General features: G+C 43.4%; 1 protein-coding gene across 1 annotated transcript in view; it reads right to left on the reverse strand.

Moving 5' to 3' along the window:
- ZBTB24 (zinc finger and BTB domain containing 24) overlaps positions 1 to 22,340 on the reverse strand; it is a 110,274-nt gene that overhangs the window by 10,411 nt on the left and 77,523 nt on the right. The window contains exons 5-6 of the mRNA XM_085611190.1: positions 19,106 to 19,189; positions 10,900 to 10,981 (exon numbers count right to left, since the gene is read on the reverse strand). Of these exons, the coding sequence (XP_085467316.1) occupies positions 10,900 to 10,981; positions 19,106 to 19,189 (166 nt within the window). The remainder of the gene's footprint in view (positions 1 to 10,899; positions 10,982 to 19,105; positions 19,190 to 22,340) is intronic.

A 22,340-nucleotide genomic window follows, 5' to 3' on the forward strand; every position in this document is an offset into this window, starting at 1 on the left:
TCTCCCTGCAGGTGGACCTTGGGCACTTCTGCGGGGATGTCGCGAAGTCACTAGGACACATCACCACTGCTGTGGAACACCTTCAGAGCAGCACATGCAGTGCTGCTGCATTGGGAGGGGATGACACAAGTGAGGCTGCCTCCAGTGTCAGCAGCGTGTCACTGGCAGAGGCCAGCACCAGGCGCCGCAGTTCGCGTGCCTCCACGGGGCCAGGCCGTGGTGAGGCATTGGATACACCTGAGCGGAGGCTTGGGGTACGTGGGAAGCGCCACTAGACAGTTGGACATGCATGCAGGACCATGGTGGGGCAACCATGGCCATCCAATTACTGTGTATGCACAGGCGTGACTTTAAGGCACCTTTTATTTACAATAATGCAATTGGAGCATGATTTACATTGCTAGTTTTGTTGCACAATCCTCAGTGCTACTGTGCATTAAACAGTTGCACCCCAAACTAACTTGTAATGTCTCATTTTCCCATGTTTCAAAAATGATTTAGCATTATGTATGTCCGCCTCCTATGGCCCTCTGCTGTGTTTGGGATGTGTGCCTGTCGTTGTTGGGCGGGTGGTTGGTCATCCCGGTGGTCGTCATCCCTGTCCACCTCTATGGGTATCCCCCTTCTGGTGGCAATGTTGTGCAGCATTGCACATACAGCAATTATCCGACAGCATGTTTCAGGTTGGTATAGCATGGCGCCGCCAGTCTTGTGGAGGATTCGGAAGCGGCACTTGAGAATCCCAAAAGTCCTCTCTATCACATTCCTAGTGCTGATGTGTGCAACGTTGTAGCGATGTTCCTGCGGGGTTGCTGGATTTAAGTATGGGGTGAGTATGTATTCACGCAGGGCGTAGGCACTGTCACCTAGAAGATAGAAGCATAGAATTAGCATTGGTGATGTACATACATGTGTGGTGTTGGTGTGGGGAAGCGTATTTCTACGTACCTAGCAGGAGTCCCTCTCCAAATTCTCCGTTGATTAGTCGCCTGTGCATTCCACTGTGGCGGAAGATGTAGGAGTCGTGTGAGCTCCCTGGGAATTGTGCCACTAGGTCCGTTATGATGTTATTGGCATCGCACACAACCTGCACGTTGATCGAGTGGTATGACTTGCGGTTCCGGAATATGTACTCATTTGCTGCGGGAGGACATATGGGGATATGCGTGCAGTCGATGCATCCAATCACATGTGGGAATTGTGCCACCTGGTAGAAAGCCTGTTTGGTGCGGTCCAACTGCTGTGGGGTTGTGGGGAAGCTGATGTGTGTGTGGAGCATTGTCAGCATGGCATCTAGGAATTTCTTGAAGAAGCGTGACAGTGCACTTTGCGAAACACCTCCGGCCACCGCAATTACCCCCTGGAAACTCCCTGAGGCCAGTAGGTGCAGGCTGCATAGGACCTGAACGTGCGCAGGGATTGCATTTGTCCGGTGTGTCTGGTGCTGCAGTAATGGTTCCAGGTCTGCAATCAGGCGCATGATCATAGCACGATTGAGGCGATACTTCTGGTACACCTCGTCCTCATTCTGCCCGAGCAAGGTTATGCGCAGTCTGAAAACTCGCTCCTGGACCCTTCTCCTGCGCTGTCCTGCTGCATTGATCCGCATCCTCCTTGCAATCACGTAGAGGGCAGCCATTTTGTGGGAGCCAACAGGGTCTCCTGGGCCACATTTAAGGGTTTAGTGATTGCCTCAATCATTTGCACATGTAGATTTTTTTTTTGCATTATCTTTTTTTTTTTTTTTTAACTTTACCTCCAGGTTTTGATTCCCCTTATTTAGCTCTTGCAAAATAGCTTTTTTTGGGATTTTCGTTATTAGCGAGTTTTGTTGCATTGGGGTGCGATTCGTTATTTGCTATTGGCACTTTCCGGGAGCTAATAGTGATTTCGGTATCTGCTAATTCGGTATATAGCGACTCGGTAATTTAGCATTTTGGGTATTAGCGATTCGGTATGTTAGCGGATATTTATTTAGCGATTCGTTATTTGCTCACGTTTTGGGTTGATGCATTGGGATTGGGTATTTGGGACTCGCTACCGGGAGCTAATAACGATTCGGTATTTTACCGACTGGATTTTGGCTTGATGCATGAGGCTGATTGTTGTGTATTTAGTTTTGAGTTTAGCATTTTGTGTCAGCTTAAAAATCCCAGCATGCAGAATGCTGGTGGTCAAGAAAAACCGTCTGTATATGTGTGGATTAATTACAGCAGGTGCTTAATGAGTGTTGGCTTGCTTGTGCGCATATTTGCCTATAAATTCCTTGCACCATCTGCATTTGTGCCCATCCATCCGTGCGCATGCTCTATACAAAGCCAAGTCTTTAGACTTGTAAATGGTTGTTGCATTTACTGTCCGTGACTGTCTTTCTATTTCATTTGCTATATTCAAAAAGTGACTTATAAAATTGACCTACCAGGACAGAAGGAAAAATGTGCTATCCATGCAGAACACAAACCTAGGATGTGTTGTACAGCGAACACCGAAGGCTATAGCGGCCAAACCAAATATTAGACCAGTAAAAGAGGCTAGTATAGTTGTTGGAAGTATTAAATTGTGTTTCACCTTAACAAATTGTTTGGTATGTGTATTTGGGGGTTTCTTCACATATATGTATGGGACAGTATCGCCTAAAAGTTATCACGTGGTGGTGTAAGCAATTTGTGAAGCGCATGCAATTTTTCCATGGAGGCCTCTCACCACTAACCGATGGAGGCCCCTAAGCACGACAAAATGTAACCAAGTCAACTAACTCAGAGTAGGGTGGGGATGAAAGTGGAGGACATGCGTATTGCAAGTTTACAGCAATGAGTGACAACTTTCACCTCAGATTCATGCGATTTTTCCACCACACCAAAAAAAACTTGTCTGCAGACATTAGGGAACTAAGGAAAACACCATGGAGTGTACAAAATTGTTAAATCTTCGTTTCACAACCGCTTAACCCTTGCCATCATGAACATTTATAGTTTCAGCACCTAATACGCTACAATATCCTGAAATATTCAGAAAGCCATACCCTTATTGATACAAAATGGCAATGCAATAATACATTTTAGTTTACCACAAAGAAAGAAAAAAAGAACCTGTAAAAAGCAGCGTGTGCTAAAGCAATCATAACAACTCCTGGTCCTGAATTATAAGGGTGATGGGGTGGTGGTGGAAGAGTTAAATAAAACATTTACACAGCACAAACAACACTGTAGGACTATAGTTGTGTTGGACATCAGACGATCGGCTGCATCGAAGGTGTATTGCATGTGCATCAACATCAAAAGTACATATAATTGAAACTACACATGAATGACCAGGCACATTTTCGGATCATGTTTTTGAAAGGATATGGAGAGTGACTGGTGGTTGTAAACACTACTGAATGGAACACACCAATATTCAAAGTATACAAAGTAATATTCAAAACTTTAGCACAAAAGTTAATTTAAGCCAGAAGAAAATTATTTCAAAAGAGGGCTTTTAGTTAAATATATATATGTTCACTTAAAAAACCATAGGTTTCACACATGTTATAGTTAGCTGGGCATTTCACTCGTGAAAAACCAATGAAATTCCCCCGTTATAGTTAGTGCCGGCAACTATAACTCACGCGACCGCAATCCTCTGCTGATGACGTCAGATACGTACGTAGTTCGCGGAATTTTTCCGTTTCTACCGTGCGCGTACGCTACGCGCACTCCGCGATTTTTCATAAAAAATTTAAAATACATTTTTGCCCTTGGGGGTCCTTCTGGGACCCCCTGACCAAGGCTAGGGGGTCAGGAACTGTCCAGCCTGCCCCCTTTACACGTTATCCACCTTTGTTTTTCAGCCCCTGAGACTGCGAGAGACAAAATGGCGGCCGACACTTCCTGGTTTCGACCGATTCGAATGTTTACTAAGATCTAACAACCAATCAGAATCGCGCTCGCGCACGGCGGCGTGCGCGTACGGTAAGCTTACGGTACGCGCTCGGAGCGCGCCTATAGATATATATATTGATTTAAATGCTATTTTCTCAGGAAATACTGAACAGATTTACACGAGACCTTCAAAAGGCACATCCCTGACCTGAAGGCTACCTCTCTGCCAAATTTCAAGTAATTCTGTTCAGCCGTTCGGGCTGTAGCTCGGACTAAAGGTCCTATGGAAAAATGCATGGGGAAAACGCGTTTTGGGACCCCCCCTTTTTCTCAGCCCCCGCTTGATGAATCCCCCCGAGACTTTCAGGGAAGGAGCGGAGCGCCCCACCTATTTTGAGAATTTCGCGAGGATTCGTCAATCGGCGCCAAAGTTATTCAAAATAGAATGTTGCGGATTTCCTATGGAAACACGGTCCTAACTATAACTATCTACTGGCGACCGCCAGTAGATATATATATATATATATATATATATATTATCGACGTAGACCCCTTCTCATCGAGGGCGAACATACAGACAAGGAAGACAACGTCCGTTTTCGGACATTGAAGATATAATCCGGGAGGATTTTCTGCAGTTTTGCCCCCCAGCCGTTATTCGAAGGATCCGAAGCCGAGCTCGAAGTGCGGCGTTACCGGGTCGGAGGACGCGGAGTTACGCATGCGCGTGAGTGAAGGTAGGATCAGTTCAAACAGAACGTGCTGGGTGAGAAGTTTAGCGGGGACAAGTGATAAGGGAGATACTTTGTGTTAAACTAACCGGGTACAAACTCTCTGCCACTTCTAAAGTCCCAACCAATTATCATTATTGAATCCTCGAACAGCAAGATGTCAGCCGACATGCTCCGTGATCGGGAGACAGCTGCCCTTGAAATGTTTAACGATGCACATAATCCCGTAACGCACGCTACCAATCAAAATACTGACACAAACATTTCAGGAACTGGTTTAAAGGAGAAAATGCGTTGTTTGGAAAAATTGATGAAAGGCGAACAAAGTAAATGGTGGGAAGCCAAGTCCCTCCAGAGCTATTTGGATGTAGGAAGAGTCCCACGGGGACTGAGAATTTTAATAGCCCCCAGCTATGAGACCCCTGACCCCAGGATGATGAAGGAGTGGGCAGAGACCAACCTTGAATCCTCAAGGAAGCTAGTTACAATTCTTGTCAAGTACGCTGAAAGTGACCGTCTTAAGGCGCAGGAACAGATTGATCAACTTAATACAGAAATCGAATCAATGAACCTTAAAGATGAAGAAACCAAACTACGAGCTGAAATGATGAAACGTCTACGCAAGGAAGAAGAAAAAATAAGGGAACGCAAAACTTTTAAATTCCACCGCGACAAAGTTGATTATGAATGCGGACGCATCTTTACCTTCGCGCGAAAGTACGATTCCCTTAGAAATCCCAAGGACACGGGTGCACAAACAGTGAAACCAAAAGTAATTGCAAGCACCAGTCGATCTACACTTGAATACTCTTCCACCTCAGATCTCAGCTCAGCTATTGAAAGCGAAACAGAACAGGAATCAAGAGCTATCAGCTTGGCACAGACTGCAGTTAAACATACTCTTGAGCAAGAGGTTGGTTTTTTATGCGTAGAACGACGTCAAACACTTCGCCCACGGAACCATCAACAGACACAGCAGGAAAGACAAATACCATCAAAAGAAGGGAGAGGCGAAAAGCAAGACAATGGAAATCAGAAAAGACAAAATCAAAGGAAATGGAAGCGCAAACCGCAAAAGAACTGAGTGCGAACAACAACACGGTTGTTAACCTTTCTAATATCCATCTCAATGAATCGGAAAAAAGGATTCTTTCTCTGGGGCTTTCATACTGTCCAAAAAATAATTTCAACTATGCCTCTACTAGAATAGATTTCTTTAAAGGAATACGGAAATTGAAACTTAAAAAATTTCATCTGATCAACAACAAATCTGAGACACCACCACACGAAGAAAGTATGACAATGGATCAACAAATCTCGCCTCCCTTCAATCTCACAGGATCTGACATGCCCATCCTGAGAGCTATGGAAGATTTGGCACAAACGACCTCTCAACCAAATATGACCTCTTTCTCTAGTGACACTGCTAACACGGCTGGAAATCAGTCAAAGGCTATAACTCCATTCAAACCAAGATCTACCTTTACCCCAATAGCTTTGCGAGATGCAATTGACATCTTTAATGAACAGATTACAGTGGGCATTAAAACGCTGAATTTCAAAATACAGAAAACATCCAAGTACAAAATGAACAAATCTGATATCCAATACCATCAACTAATAAAAAAACTCAAATCTAATTCAGATCTGATCTTTCAGAATGCTGACAAAGGAGGGAACTTGGTCATTTGGGAGAAAACACAGTACATTGAGGAAGCCATGAGGCAACTTTCGGACCGCAAATGCTATGGTCGCAGCGACAATCTAAGTCTGAAAACAACATACAATTTGTACTACACAAAGCTCCTTTCATGGAAAAGTGCAGGACTCGTTTCAGCGGATGAATACAAATTCCTTAAAAATGATTCACCCACGACACCAGTCATTTATTTTCTGCCCAAACTACACAAAGACCCAATTCGACCTCCAGGAAGACCCATAATTTCTGCGCGAAATAGCCTGATGGAAAAGACATCCCAGTACATAGACTACTTTTTACAAGAATTCGTGCAAGGTCTACCCTCCTACCTCAGAGACACCAGTGACTTTCTTCTAAAAATCAATGACTTTGTCTGGCAAAAACAATTTCTACTTATAACGATGGACATTACATCATTATATACCAGTATCAATCATCAAGATGGGTTAAGAGCTGTGCAATTCTATCTCAACAAAAGACCCCAGGAACAAGAACAACACAACAAGATGCTGGTTCAAATGATTGAATATTGCTTGCACAACAATATTTTTCTCTTTCAGAGTGCCTTGTTTCAACAAATTCGCGGAGTGGCTATGGGGGCCAGCTTCTCCCCAAGCTATGCCTGTTTACACATGGGCTGGTGGGAGGAGCTGGTCCTCAAGAGCCAACATGAGTCCACTCTCCGTAACAATGTAAAACTCTGGCTGAGAAATATAGATGATCTCTTTGTTGTGTGGGATGGTACAAAAACTGAAGCTGAGGAATTCATCAAATCTTTGAATAAGAATGATCTTAATCTTGAATTCACGGCTGAGATAAGCTCTGACAAAGTCATTTTTCTGGATGTTGAAGTTTATATCAATGATGGGTTACTGGTAACCAAATTACATAGGAAACCAACAGCGTGAAATTCCTTACTACACGCGTCCAGTGCCCACCCCCAACACCTAATCCAAAGTATCCCTTATGGTGAGATGATTAGGTTGCGTAGAATTTGCAGTAGTCCAACTGATTTATCAGCAGCACAACAAGCAAGTCAAGACAGGTTCATAGAGAGGGGGTACTCCCAAAAATGTATCAAAACAGCAATTCAGAAAAGCATGAAGCAAACTAGGGCTCAATTGCTCCAACCCAAACCACAGCCTACTGAAACAGGTCCCCTATCTCTTAAAACTACTCCCCTAAGAGGGAATTTCAGAATTATCCTGGGCTTTAGTAATCAGGAAAAAGAAATCTACCAGATTATTAAAAAGAACTGGCCTATTTTACTAAATGACCCAATAATAGGCCATTTGTTGCCCTTGAAACCTTCCATTACTTACAGCAAAGCACCCTCAATGAAGGATATCTTGGTTCAAAACAACCCAGTTGACAAACCAGCATCCAATTGGCTCTCCAGCAGACTGGGCTTCACCAAATGCAAAACCTGCAAGGCATGCCAAAACGGTGTCAACACTACATCTTACACCACACCCTTTAAGACGCAGGCAATCAAGATTGATAAAGCCCTCACATGCAAAACTGATCATGTGGTATATGTTCTTCTGTGTCCATGCGGTTTAAGATATGTGGGCAGCACAAAGCTTCAGGGACACAAGAGAATCTTGCAACATATTCGGGCAATTAAACATGCTGATCAATCTTACCCAGTGGCTCGCCACTTTAAGGAGAAGCATCAATCAGATCCAAAGTTTTTAACTTTTTTTATTATTGATGCGATCCCTATCTCTAAAAGAGGTGGCGACAGGGAAAAATCACTACGCAAACTCGAAACCAGATATATTTTGGAACTAGATTGTAAACATCCAGGAGGTCTAAACATGACTGAAGACCTCCATACATTTTTATAGTTCCAACAATGGCCTGTTTTTAATCTGAATACCAAAATCATTGCTCACCCAAATATATAACTGAGCATATTAACAGGCCTTCCTGACAGCTGTTCTCCTTGATCTTAGAATAATAAAACCATTAAGGTTATTATTTTATCATGACATGTTTTTAAACTAACTACTCTTTTAGCATTCTATTTATTTATTCTTAATAAATAGCTGCTTTGCACTTAACACACTTTATTTGAACACTCTTATTTAGGTGATCAGCAATGCTTTGACAAGCTCACGTCCATCTAAGAACAACCACTAGATGGATGATTAATTTAGACCAAATCCCATAAAACAACCTCACGTAGAAAAAATTGTTTATGCGTTATAATACAGTTCTTTTAATTAGTACTTTTAAAAATCTGTATGTATAATTTCGATCTTTTTACAATTTTTACCCTCCATCTTTGATTCCCAATACCGCATCAATTTGGGTATTTAACTAGTTACTTTACATGGCATTTATGCTATGATTTCAAGTAAAGTAACTATTTGTGGGCAATTTGTTTTTAATTTGCAATGTTTGCACAGTTTGACTCTATGTAATTTGCACTAGGATTTATCCTGTCTGTACTGTATTGCGAATTTTGCACAGAACTAACATCTCTTGCCCCTGAAAAGATATTTACACCATGGATAGCATTTTGTGAGTGCGTTTAATATTTGGGATAATGTCAGTAAGCTAATGCTTTGTTGTCATTTTATTAATGTGGTATAAAGCACTGTCACTTTTAAGCACACTTGCACTTTAAATTACAAAAAAAGCAATGGGAAAAAAATGGTTTAAAAATCATGTGACTAATGACCAGCGTGTCATGTGATCAAGGCCCTCCGGGGCTGAAACGCGTAATGGCTGCTACATCGCTGTAAAGAGGAAAAATAAACGCATTCTACCGCCAATTTGATGTGGTCTACGCTCCTTTGTGCTCAAAGAATCGAGGAAACTTACGAGGAGTTTGTTGATATATATATATATATATATATATATATATATATATAAAGAATTTAAGCAAAATACCAACTGGTTGCTTGATGAAACATTGATTTGTGCCATATGTCAATTTGTGATATGAAATTTTATTGGTGCATATTATGATGTTTTTAGAAATGTATCTATGATTTTTTTAACAAATGCATTTGTGCAAGTATTTAACACAACAATTTAGTATGCTCTTTATGTCCATTATCAGGCTATTGAGCACTGTCACTTTAAATAGTGCGATATACCCTTTCAGCGTGGTCATGTGATCACGGTCGAAACGCGTTATGACGGATTTGGAATGAGCGCGGAATAAACATATATGCACTAAACCTGGGTCCACTATCGTTTTTCTCAACAGAGGAGACAGAAGCAGGGGAGGTTTCTATACATACATACATTCATATTCTCTCTCTCTCTCTCTATCTCTCTCTCCATCTCTCTCTCTCTCTCTCTCTCTCTTTTTTATTTGGCACAGAAGTTTAAGTAAGGCAAAGCATCATAAATGAAGTGCACCAAGTTGTGTAATTGTGTGAGGCTCAGGATTTATTTAAGTAAACAAGTACAGTACATTTGCTAAAGGCCACTGGCTGATACGGCCAGAAGTGTGCATCATCCTAACAAAGGGATAGTAAATACTATATGGAAACTATCCTGTCTGCTCTCATAAAATACAGAGTACATGAGCTGCACAGCTGCTGAAAACATGCACAAGTGTTACTCTCTTAGGTGCACCCAAAAGCCATTATAAACACATACACGTGCAATGACTGCTGCCCTCACCCACACTTCACCAGTGGAAAAACCTCTACCTCCACCTATGCTATGGGGAAAGCACGTTAGGATCTGGGAAACGAGTCCATGACCCATAGATACAGTTCAATGAAAATAAAGGGACAGTCAACAAATGGGAAGTGTCAAGTACAGTGCGGGAGCCCGGGTCTCCCTGGAGAAAGTGTGTCCTTCTACAAACATCAACAAACTGTCTTGTGCTACCAGGCAAGACCGAGTAACATCCACAAAGGGCAACAACAACCTCGCTATGGGGCACAATCGATCTAGTGCAGGTAAAAAATATATATATTTTTGCAATACAATAGGTCTCGCATTTGAATGCGACACCTATGGCATTGGAAAGAAGTAGCCGCCATTGTCCGGGCTACTTGAAAAGAGAGAGCGTGCATGGCACACTGAATGTAAGCAAAGCACTTCGACCCTGTAGTAAGGGAAACTCAATAAAGGAAATAGTGCTTACAAGACTAAATCACACGTACCATGTAACAACAGAAGTTAAAAGGCCAGTCGCCATGGGAGGTTACAAATGAAGACAAGGCGGTACTAAGGAGGGACTAACAAGCCTATTTATGAATGAGAAGGTAGAATTTACAAAGGACATAAGCCAATGACAAATATAGGCAGAGAGTAGGCGGGGCTTCTATTCCATACTCCAGTACAGCAAGTCTCGCAGATCAGCGCATGCACACTGACTCTAGGCTCGACCTAAAAAGGACCATGTTGTTCTGTAAATTTTGATGATCAGAAGTGTGTTTTGTTTTCTGCGACCTATACTGACAGACAAAGTATGGTTATAAACTTGGCTGTGATTCCATTGTGATTTAGAAAAGGTGAGGCGTACTGGGTAAGTGACTTGAAGCTCTCAAAATTACTGAATACAGCAAGTTCTAGAGGCAGATAATAATGTCAATAACTAAATATAAGTAATAGATCAAAATGTATTGTGCTGTACCTGTGTATTCTAATATGAGTCTGAAGAGAACTTTTTGCTGTAAAGGATTTTCCACATACTTCACATGTAAATGGCTTCTCTCCTAGAAAAAACAAAAATGTTTACAGTTTTTGATTCACAATACATGCAATGTTACCATTCAAAATATGCCTTGGATAACTTTATTTTGTTTATTATTGATATTAAGGAGGTACAACTCAAAAAATTATTTATATTTTGAAACTATGAATAATGCACGAAAATACATGGCTACTTGGCAGATGCAGGCAATCTTTTTTATATATCTTCTTATTGAAAGTTTCATACGCAATTGAACAACAGCAAATATGTGCACTGTCTTACATCTCAGAATACCTTCAAGAATAAGTCCAAAACCCCTGATCCCACCACAGTCTCCCTTCTCGTTGTGTGTTCACCTTGTAATTCTGTGTCGATTTGTCGCAGCTCCTTCCGCTAAACTCCAGGTCCCATTGAACCAGGCCCCTATAAGAGTTCCAACCATTCCATATTTTCCCCCACTTCCGGGAACATCACCTACCCACATAAACCACTTTTTAAGCTAACTTTCACCAGCAGATGCAGGCAATCTTTCACTGGAGTTACTGGTCACTAGTAAATTGATTATGTGATTTCGTTGGAGCTCATGGACTTTGTCTTTTTCACTGTGTAGTTTCTTGGAGCAAATCTAGTCCAATAAACTATGCTGACATTTAGTGCAGATAGGTAATTTTCATCAGTACCTGGACAGAGAACAGGTATATGTGACTGTGAACCCCACGCTGCGTATGGCCTTCAGATGTGTGCAGAGAGGGTTAGCAACAGGGCCTATAACCAACCCCGCAGTCAGCCAACCCTGTCCACGCACGGCCTTTGGCCGTCCATGAAAGGGAGTAGAGCCTTTTCCACATGGGGGAACATTGGCCTTTGGGCCCAGGTACCCCATCCCCTGGTGCCAAATACAATTAAACAGGGAAAGCCCCCCCCCCCCCCCCACCTTCATGAGCCTCACCAGGCCCTGGGGACACCATTCCCCAGGGTTGTATCTTTTTTTCTTTTTTTAAGGGGAGGAGGGCCACAAATCCCCCATCCCCTGGACCTCCAACCCCCTCCTCCCCCCCCCAGGGGAGAGTGTTGCAAAAAGTCCTCCAAGCCTCATTGGGACCCCATCCCCGTGGGCTGTATTTTTTTCCAAAGGTTTTGCGAGCTGCGTGGCCCCATCACCAAGCCGTGTTCGGCCTCAGGGGACTCCGTCCCCGGAGTCCAATTTCTTAATTAAGGGGTGAGGGGCTACTCTGCCCTTCTACCTGAGCCTGAAAAAAGGCCCTGGGGACCCCATCCCTCAGGGCTGTATTTTTTAAGGGGACCGAGCTTATTCTGCTTCCGGGGACCCCATCCATGGGGCCTATGTTTCATATAGGTGGGTGCCCTCGTGCCCACCAGGCACCTCGTTGGGGGGCCATAGGGGGAGTTGGCATTGCTCCTGCCTGCATGGAGGAGGTATTTATGCGCTCTCTCCAGGTAGGAGTAATTTGTCTGTTTTTCTGCAGGCTTAACAACAGGAAGGAAACAGACATGCTCTGCTTTCAGCAACCAAGAGCATATTTTCTGCTCTCCATTGCTGAAAGTGGAGCCGAGTTTGCTATGGCTTTGAGGGAGCAGTGCTCCCGCCATGCCATAGCAAACTGCAATGGTTGAAGTGTTGGCAGCCAATCAGAGCAGTACATTTCCCTGCAGAGCTCATCTTTTTTTTATGCGAAGGCTTCGCGACCAAATATATCTATCTTTTTCTTCTTAAATTTCTCAAACAATGCTGAACGGATTTGCACCAAAAAGCACAATCTGCGTAACAACAGCTACCTTTCTGCCAAATATGGAGTAATTTCATTAAGCAGTTCTGGCTGTATGATCGACAACGCGTTCATATGGGGAATTAACATTACAAATGCACCCTTATTTTGGGTCCCTATTTCTTGGTCCCTACTGCACAGATCCCGCCCAAACTTTCCATGACACACAGAACCTACCTTGACACTTTTTTGGGAAAATGTCATGAAGATTGGTCAAATGACGCCAAACTTATAGGCAAGTCAAAAACTGTTTCCTATTTTTTTCATAAGAAATACGTTTTTTTGTGTTGTTAATAACCTTGGCCCAGTTTGACAAATCTCCACAAAACTTTAAAATGGTGCTACTGTTTGACTAGTTTGTGCTCAGAAAGTTACGGGGTGATCTGTCAAGCGGGGGCCGACAAAAAAAGGGGGGCCCAGAATGCAAAATCCCCATGCATTTTCCATAGACTTCTTTAAAAACAGCTACAGCAAAAACAGCTGAACATAATTACACCAGATTCGGCAGGAAGCAAGATCTTGGTCCGCGGATTGTGCTTTCCGTGATTTGCTGTAAATTTGTTCAGTAGTTTTGGAAAAATTAAGGGTCAGACATAATTGTATATATGGATTGTTGGGTCCGCGATAGGCTCAAGACTGTCGGGAGCGCTAATTTAAAAAATGGAGCATTCTGATTGGCCAGAGTTCTTTGTTTCCCTTGGGCCATCCCGCTCCAGAGGGAGTCAGATACCCGCGGGAGAATGCACTCTGATTGTCTGCCAGAAACATGAGAAAATGGTGCTGGAAGCCATTACAGAACTCGGGGACTTAGTGCCATCTCTTGAAATTGCGTCCCCCCGTCCCCATAGTGGGAGGGAGGCTCCCCTTTTAAGGCCGGAATAAAATAACTGCCAATTTTGCTGTCATCCCGCAGGACTCCCAAGATAATCAGATAAAAGAATGGTGGCCAGGGAAGCATGGGGATGGGGCAGCACACCTCCCCACTCCAATCCCCCAGAGGCCCCAGGGACCCCATCTCTGAGGGCGATTTCTTTAATAAAGGAGAGGGGGCTGCACCCCCCCCCCCCCACACTTTGCGAGCCTTTAAAAGGCCCTGGGGAACCTCCTTCACTTTAAAAAACATAAGGTCCTGTGGGGGGCTTGCCGAAGTGCCTGGCCACAGGCCAGGCCCTGTGGCCATCTCTTCGGCTGTGTGCATCAGGGAGTTGGCTTTACATAGTAACATTTTACTTTATGTTAAAAAAAAAAATCCTAGAAATTCACTGAAAAAACCAAAGGTTAAAGAAAAGTTATGGATAGGTGTAATAAAAAGATTTTTTTTTTTAATAACATTAGAAATTAATTGAAAAATAAAAACAAAGGTTAAAGTAACGATATAATTAGGTGAATAGGTCAGTGAAAACACAAAAATTAACCAGATATAGTTACCAGCGCTAACAATAACTTGCACACCTACCATACACTGCTTAGGACCTCACATATTACATTACCCATGAAATGTTCTAAGACATCATTTATGCCATCACTGATAACATCTCAAAAGACATTATTGATGACATCATCCAATGAGTGTGCTAATTTATTTAATAGTTTACATAGTGCTGGGTAGCTACCTAATTACTTTTCTACCCAATTTTGTACAGCCTGTGTCCAGCTAAATGGTGTAAGTGTTTACAAGATGCATATGCTGCTAACGAACACGTTATAACTCTATATTTTGAAGAATAACTCTGTGTGCAGGTGACAGTTGACCACTTGTGTCCAGTATGTTCACACACGTTTTTAGCTCTGCAAACAATGTTTCCAACTGGGCAAAGATTCTACGTAGTAGATACTAAGTATTGTAAGCAGCCTTAAGTTATTAGAGGGAATCATCTTGGGATGACAATTTCTACATAACATACTAACCTAAGTACATGTGCTTGTTTTGCTTCAAAGGCTGAGCTAACTGTAAGGTTTTCACCATAGTATGAAGGCTGCAGGCAGTATGATCTTTAGCACCTTCAGACCTTGGTTATTTTAAGTGAACACTGTTCTCAGTAGATCCTTTTAAGGTCGAGCCTAGCGCAGCGCGCATGCGCTAGGAAAAGGACTTCTTGGAATCGCTCTGGACTTTTTTTTAAAGTATTTTTCCTATTGGGCTTTGCGTGTGTCTTTCTAAAAAAGACAGCACGCAATTGGGCAAAGGCGGGTGCATGTCCCATCTTCCCCATGAAATGTATCTGCCCTGCCCACGGCCTACCGCTTGCGGTTACGAGCATGGGCGCCATCTGTTTTTCATTAGCGCGTTCGCCGCGCTTGTTCCTTCCTCTCACCCCAGCCGCCATCTGTTTTTAATTAGCTCATTCGCCGTGCTTGTTTTGTTTTGCAGCAGAGCTGTCACTGCACGCGCGCAGTTTTGGTATGCGAGAGATGGCTGCCTGGGTCTTAATATGTTTGCAGCATGACTGCAATTCTGCACAGGCCCCTTACCCCTCTTTGCCAACTCTCAATGCTTCGCCCCTCTCCCCCCACCTGTGTGCCTTCTGCCAGGCGCCGTCTACCCTAGCCCTACCTCTCGCACTCACTGCAGCGGGCAGCACAGGGTTAACATTGCTCGTATTTCTCTCGTGCGGCTCCAGTTTCCCCAGAGGGACAAGGTCACGCTGCGAAGAGAGAAGAAAATACAGGAAGGACTAAGTGCTGAGTGGCCGTGTCACGTGTGACTACTTGAGCTGCTTTTAGACAACTGCGTCCTGAGAATTGCATTTTCATTGTCTCCTTTCTAAGCACGGGGTAAGGCAGTGTATGATGCAGGCGATGTCAGTAATTTCAATAAAGCTCTCAGTGAGTTCTTGAAACACCAATCTAACTGGCGCCCGCAAAGAGGTCGGAGGACGGAAATGAACCAATGGAAAGATGGTAGGCATTCCCGCGTTGGCAGTTTATTTTAAAATTACACATATATTTATAGCATCTAACATAATTCCAATGAGTCCCTCCTCCGCAGCGTGTTATATATTGCTGGGAGAGTCTCTCAATATGTTTTTTACATCTAGCGCCCATTTGTGTGATAATCGGGTTTAGAAATTATAACTGACGCAGCACCTACTTACGGATGTTTGAATTGTGGGCATTAGAATGATTATTTGTATAGAAGCAATTTAAAAATGTGCAAAAATTGCATAAAGTGCGTGAGTGTATATACATTGCGTGTTCAATTATAAAGTAGCTGTTGATAATACAAATCCTGTTATTTCCTGCAGTGCTGAAATTGCACAGGATAACTGTGAGAAAGCAGTTTCATGATTACACAATAAATGGTGCGTTCCTTCCAGTAACTGTTATATGGTTTCTGGTCCCACCCCCCTCACGTTGTCCATGTTGTCTCTCTCATGTGACCCTCGGCTTCCCAGCACCATGCTTGCGGCCCTGTCCTGAGACACTACTGTTGCCCACTGCTCCTACACATATAGCAGCAGCAGTAGTTCCTCCGGCGCTCCTCCAGCAGCCACCCAGGCATGCAATCGGATACTCACTGGCTCAACCAAAGGCCCTCCCCCCAACTCTGTAGGGTCAGTGGACACTCACCCATACAGTTTTCTTTGCAGTTACGCTGCCTGCTGCCGTATTTCTTCACTATTGGCTTCGGAGGTCTAAAGTCCCCTGTTAATAGTTTCCTTGCAGACCGGAGCTAGATCAAGGGGTCAGTTCTGCAAAAACATTTTTTATGTTTCTTTATCATTGTTGTGCTACAAACTCAGTTGAAAGTGTCTTGTTAAAGGCAATTGCTTAGACTAAACACTTTTAAGGTCCCAAAGGCGAGACCTATTGGCTATGCCAATGCTTGTTACTACGCTGTGATGTATTTCTCGTTAGAGTTTCACTGTCTGCAAACAGTGTGGTACAAAGTAAACAGAGTTAACAGTACTCACTTTTCTACTCATATCCACTTCATTTCTCAATGTAAGTTCAGTGACTGTCAGGGGTTTGATACAGGTAAAGACTGTCCGTAGTGGGGCATTAGTTATGTAACTGGGGTTCATTATCTGGAGGAACTTGGTTTTCCCAGAACAGTTGTATGCAGATTTAACTCTGTGTGCAGGATAGGTTACCCTTTCATCTATGGTTCACAGATTTATTGCTCATTCACTTTGTGAGCAATAAAGATGCCTTTAAATTTTGTTAACTTGTCATATTTGCACTGCTTTTAGAGACAGAAGTCAAAAGTCAGCTTGTCTTCCTACTCACCAGAAAGGGCAAGCAGGACCTAAAATTAGCTTGCCCTAATTAAATCTGTCCCGCAAATAAAAACACTCCCCAGTCCCAAGATGCACAGCTTTGCGATCCGTAGGTTCTAGTTTTTAAATAACAAATACTAAATCAAATTTCAACATATTGATTGCTAAGAAATCTTCTTTTATTCATCATCACAATGTGTATTATCCTTCTTCATCAACAATGAAATGATATCTCATCCCTACAGAAGATGGCCATATATGCCAATGTGATCAATTTGAAACTTTCAACAATTCCACAAGACACAATGCATTTCGGGCCATGAGACCCTTCCTCAGGGGTCACTACAACAAAATATAATGGTTGTACAAGATTGTGAGAACCCTGCATTGCATGTGAAGTTTACTCAAATAGCATCAAAAAGGTGCTGCCCAAAGTGCCTATGTGCTCCTATAAACACAATATTTTAATATGGAACTTGACTAACCACGGACTCATGGCTAATGACCACAGGAGAGTCGCGAAAATTCACAGAGCCGCCATTTCTTCATGAAACTCCAATTTAAATACATGCTAAAAACCTTTACGTGGTAATACCATATCGATTAGTCACTAACTCCATGGACATGAAAATACACTGCCCCCGATGACGAACATGCTTTCACCATTTTACAGTTCCTCAAAAAGTGAAAAGCAAAAAATAATAATGCAAAAACAAACCATAATGAGTGACAGAGAACCCTAACAATTCAAGTTTTAAGAATATGTGCCTAAAAGTAAATGCAAACCGTAATATTTGAGAAAAAAAAAAAAAGGACTCATTTATGCATGCAACTGTGAATGCAATGCACTCTAGCATGCACTTGTGTTTATGTAAAGCCTGCGTCTATGAAAACTTTTTACCAGACATTTCGTGCCTCCCTCCCCCTTATTAAATTTGTCTGGGACTTGGGGAATGGGGTCGAAATCAGCCAAGGGAGGAAGGCTGAGTAGCTCCCTCCCCCTTTAATCATTGACCGGCGCGGCCCCCTTTAGTTAATGGCCAGGCCCCGGGGTATGGGGTCTCCGGGGGCAATATCTGCGTAGGGAGGGGGCTGCACCCCATCCCCCTTTAGTCATTAGCTGGGCCCGGGCAGAAATCGGCCCATGGAGGGGGCTGCATGCCTCCATCCCCTTTATTATATTTGTCCGGCCCATGGGCAATGGGGTCCTCGGGCCGAAACTGGCTCAGGGAGGGGGCTGTATGCCCCTCCACCATAAATATGATGGTGGCCCCCAGGGGTGTGGTCCCCGGGGCCAAAAACAACCAAGGGAGAGGGACACATGCCCCCCTCCCCCACAAGTTTGCCAGGCTTTGGATGTTGGGGGTCTCTGGGGCTAAAAGCAGCCTGGGGCGGGGCCCACGGGTTGACTGTGTTTGGAGGCTTGGTCACAGGGCCTGGAAGGGACTAGTCTTCTCCATTATTTTGGAGGCCTGTGGTTTGCAAATGACATCTTCATGCTAGGGAAAACTCATTCATCAAAGAGGCCTTGAACAAAGGGATCAGGTTTGGGAAGGGTGTGATATGTTTATGACAGGGTCAAACACCTTTGAGTCATGCATATTTTCCCCACAAAGAAATTAAATATTTGTTCAATTATGTGCATCTGTCTTTTAGAATCCAGTCTGCTGATCTAGCATTTAGTTTTTCCATCTAGAGTCATATCATACTGGGCAGTAAGCAGCAACGTTTATTTAGATTAAATATGTATCTTATTAACACTGGTTCTCTACAGGTTTCATTATGATTTTACACATATTCATTGTTCATGAAGTATTTTGAATGGCTTTACAGTTATTCAAAACAGCTTTTGAACCCCAACATATATCCTAAAAAAGCAAAATATAAATATAAGCCACAAGGAAAAAACAATGAAAAAACAAAGTTTATAAATGTACTTACAGGCTGCAAAGTGGACATCTTTCTGCGCCTTGTTAACTACAACAAACATTGAATTGCAATATTCCTTCAATCACATTCTTTTTTTCATAATAGGTTCGTATTTCTAAGCCTAGCAACCCATTGACAAGTGGCATCAAAATATATATTCTACATAGATAAATGTTTTAATGACCTCTTCTGGGCATATGAAAATGTTACCTGTATGAGATCTTAAATGTTTTCTAAGTTGCGCTCTGTCCATAAATTTACGATGACAATGTGTACATTCCGGAAGAGAATGGCCTATTTATAGTAAGAAAAAGAAAATTGTCAGAATACTCAGACATATAATCATAAATGCTTGAACATTTTGTATTTTAGAAAAACATCAACACAGGTTACTTTATTTAATGCTTCTTTCATTGTGCTTCACTGGAAGCAGTGTATATCACGTTATGTACTCTTATCCCCGATAGTATGAGCAGCACGAGTTTCCATTTTTTTGGGCAAATCAAATTCAAACCTTAATTTTAAATACCAGAAGCCTCTAGGGCGTGTATTGCTGGAACTACAGATATAGTCACACAGGCAGGACATTGTTAAGCTATATTATCCGATAGGCAATTCCAGGTAGTTACTGACTAGGGACGGTGTTAGAGGGTCGAAAGTAAGGTCCACCAACCCAAGAGTACCCCACTCCTCCTGGGATACATCTGTGTTTATATATCACCTTATCATTGTCAGTTATTTTGTCTTTTTACAGTGCTATCTATACAAAGGGACAATTACACAAAGGATAACTCCTATTTTTTTGGCGACATGCCATCGCCGATTTATTTAAAATATGACAGCAATATGGAGTATTGAAATGTGTTTGAGTTGGTTTTCAGGGGTCGTAACAAAGAAGTATGTTAGAGAAGCATTGGCACAGCCAAAAGATTTGATAATTGATTATTAATGTACACATCACACACACAAAACAAATATCCAGGCACATGTGCAGGCCACAGGGATCAATGCATATCTATGGTCCCATGCAGTCATGAGCCAAAATGGCCTGAGCTGGTAATGAATGCCAACAGTCACAGACAGGTATGATAATCAACGGCCCCATGCAGTATTGAATATCAGTGTCCTGAAGTACCAATGGCTTTTCAGCCAGCAGTAGTTTGCCTTGATAAGGTAAGTATTCCTAAACTCACTGCTGAAAGCACCTATTTACACTTTCATTATTACAATATCTTGCACTTCTTTACGAGTTCTACTTTATTTCTCGTTTTTTTACATAACATCTGACAACCCTCATGCATATTTCCAGATCTATTCAGTTATCCCCTTTCATATGATGATTTTCGCCTTTGCCGTGTATACCCAAGTCAGTGTATTTAAAATAACAATTATAAGCATTGGCGGTAGCAAGATCAGTGAGCGAGCATTAGATCCACTGGACACCTCAGTCACCCACTAACTGTCTGCCTCTCTTGTGGAGGCCTTGGGGTCTGCTGTGACCACTAGCAATCACAAATAATACTATTTACTCACGTAGCTTGATTTATGTTTTTTACTGAAAAAAACTTCAGGTCAGTTCCTGTCTGTGCTACTTTAAACAAATATTGAGAATGTCCAAAATGTGTCGGAAGAGTAGCTGGAATAAAAGGTTTCTTTTAATGTCTGACAGAGATGTGTGAGATATGTAAATGAAATGAAACCTGTCATGAGCACAGCACTCCAATCTTCCGAGACTTAAAGAATAACACCATTCAGACATTAAAAAAATAAATGTATGTTTTGCAAAATTAGAAAAACAGTTTTCAAATGAAATCATTCTTGTTTGCCTAGGAAGACATTTCTAGGTAAAGACCTTTCTAGGGAAAGACGTGCCTAAGCCACAAACACAACAAGGACAAACGGTGTGACAGTCACTTCTTGGAATTAATGTTGAACCAATTTTAATGAGCATTGGCAGAGCGAGTCAGTCTCACTTGCCAAAGTCTACCGAGCAATATGATCAGCTTTGCCAATGCTGAAACCGCTATGTTAGAAGAAACCACTGAAAGCATGGTTTACCATAGTTTCAAGATGAGTATTGTGTTGAGTGACACAACATATGAGTATTCTCATTGCGGAGATACCGCCCTGAGTGCGGAGACTCTCCCACTACTGTGTGTCCTCCGCCACAAGTTCGGAGATCCTTTGTGAATCAGGCTAATTGTGTAACACAACATGGCGGCCACCTTGAAAGTGCAGAAAATAATGTTTTCATTGGTTCAATACTTTTGACATGGCTGGATGCTGCTACTGGCTTTGCCAAGGCTGATGGGGCTTAAAAGCTTTTAACTCTGATGGCATTAGCAAAGTCAATATCGGCTGCTGCCAGGGAATCATTAAAGGCATCACCAAGGCAGGTTTTTGGCACGTGGTGTGTCCCAGAGGATCATCGGGAGGGAAGGCGCTAGGGATTCAAGAGAGACCACCATCCAGTACCTGACACGCGGTCATGTAGGGCTGGGAAGAAGACTGGGAGGGGAGAGAAGGAGGAGCCAAGGGAATTGAAGTTAAGAACGCAAGCATGGGAGGAGGAGCCTAGCGCGCAACCAAGATGGCCGCGTAGGTGCGAGGCTCCCGAGGACCTCCGCAACCTCCTACATTTATCCTGTCTTCATCCTGAATCGGTTGAGGGGACTGTGTCGGTGAACCTGAGCCGAGGTGGTACCCGTTTTCCATTTTTGAATCGGACCCCGGGTGCCGGGGTGAGCATCGACTGAAGTTTGCGGCCTGCTTCTCTCCTGACCCCGGACTCGAGTTGGGGGGTGACCCAGTGGCGAAGTGAATAACAACGGCAGGCCGAGCCTGGCGAGTCGCGTACCCCACACTTTCACTTTCGCTTTTGAGTCCCCTTGCCGTCATCGCGAGTGGGACTACGGCGCTTCTTTGTGTGGTGGTGGCCTCGCTGGGGGACCCTGCCTGCCTGCCTGCGGGGACCAGCTCCGCCTTCCTGAGGTGACCCCCCGGGGCTCTCGGCCTTGATTGCTTGCTCTCCACTGCGTGACTAGTGAGGATTCGAGATACACGACGATGGCCACGAAGCAGGATGGAGATCGGCTGAAGGCCAAATCGACCCGGCGTGGCACCGCACTTCAAGTCAACATTATGGATCGCTACACCCTCCCGAAGGGGTCTCCAGGCGGATCGCATAAGTCTTCCGAGTGTCCCCCGGATGCCCCGGATTTGCCTACGGATCTGACCTTGCAGGACGTCATGGGCGCCATTGCTGAGATGAAGACCTCAGTGGGCCAACAATTCGACACCTTGGCGCACAAACTCGATGCGGTCCTCATCGATGTCAACCTTGTTAGAGCAGATCTATCTAAGACAAATGACCGGGTTGACTCCTTGGCCCATACCGCGTCGGGCCTCACGACTGAGGTAGCGGCCCTTCAGACGGAGGTGCGCC

The sequence above is a fragment of the Triturus cristatus genome, chromosome 6 (genome assembly GCF_964204655.1).
Source record: "Triturus cristatus chromosome 6, aTriCri1.1, whole genome shotgun sequence".
Lineage (NCBI taxonomy): Eukaryota > Metazoa > Chordata > Amphibia > Caudata > Salamandridae > Triturus > Triturus cristatus.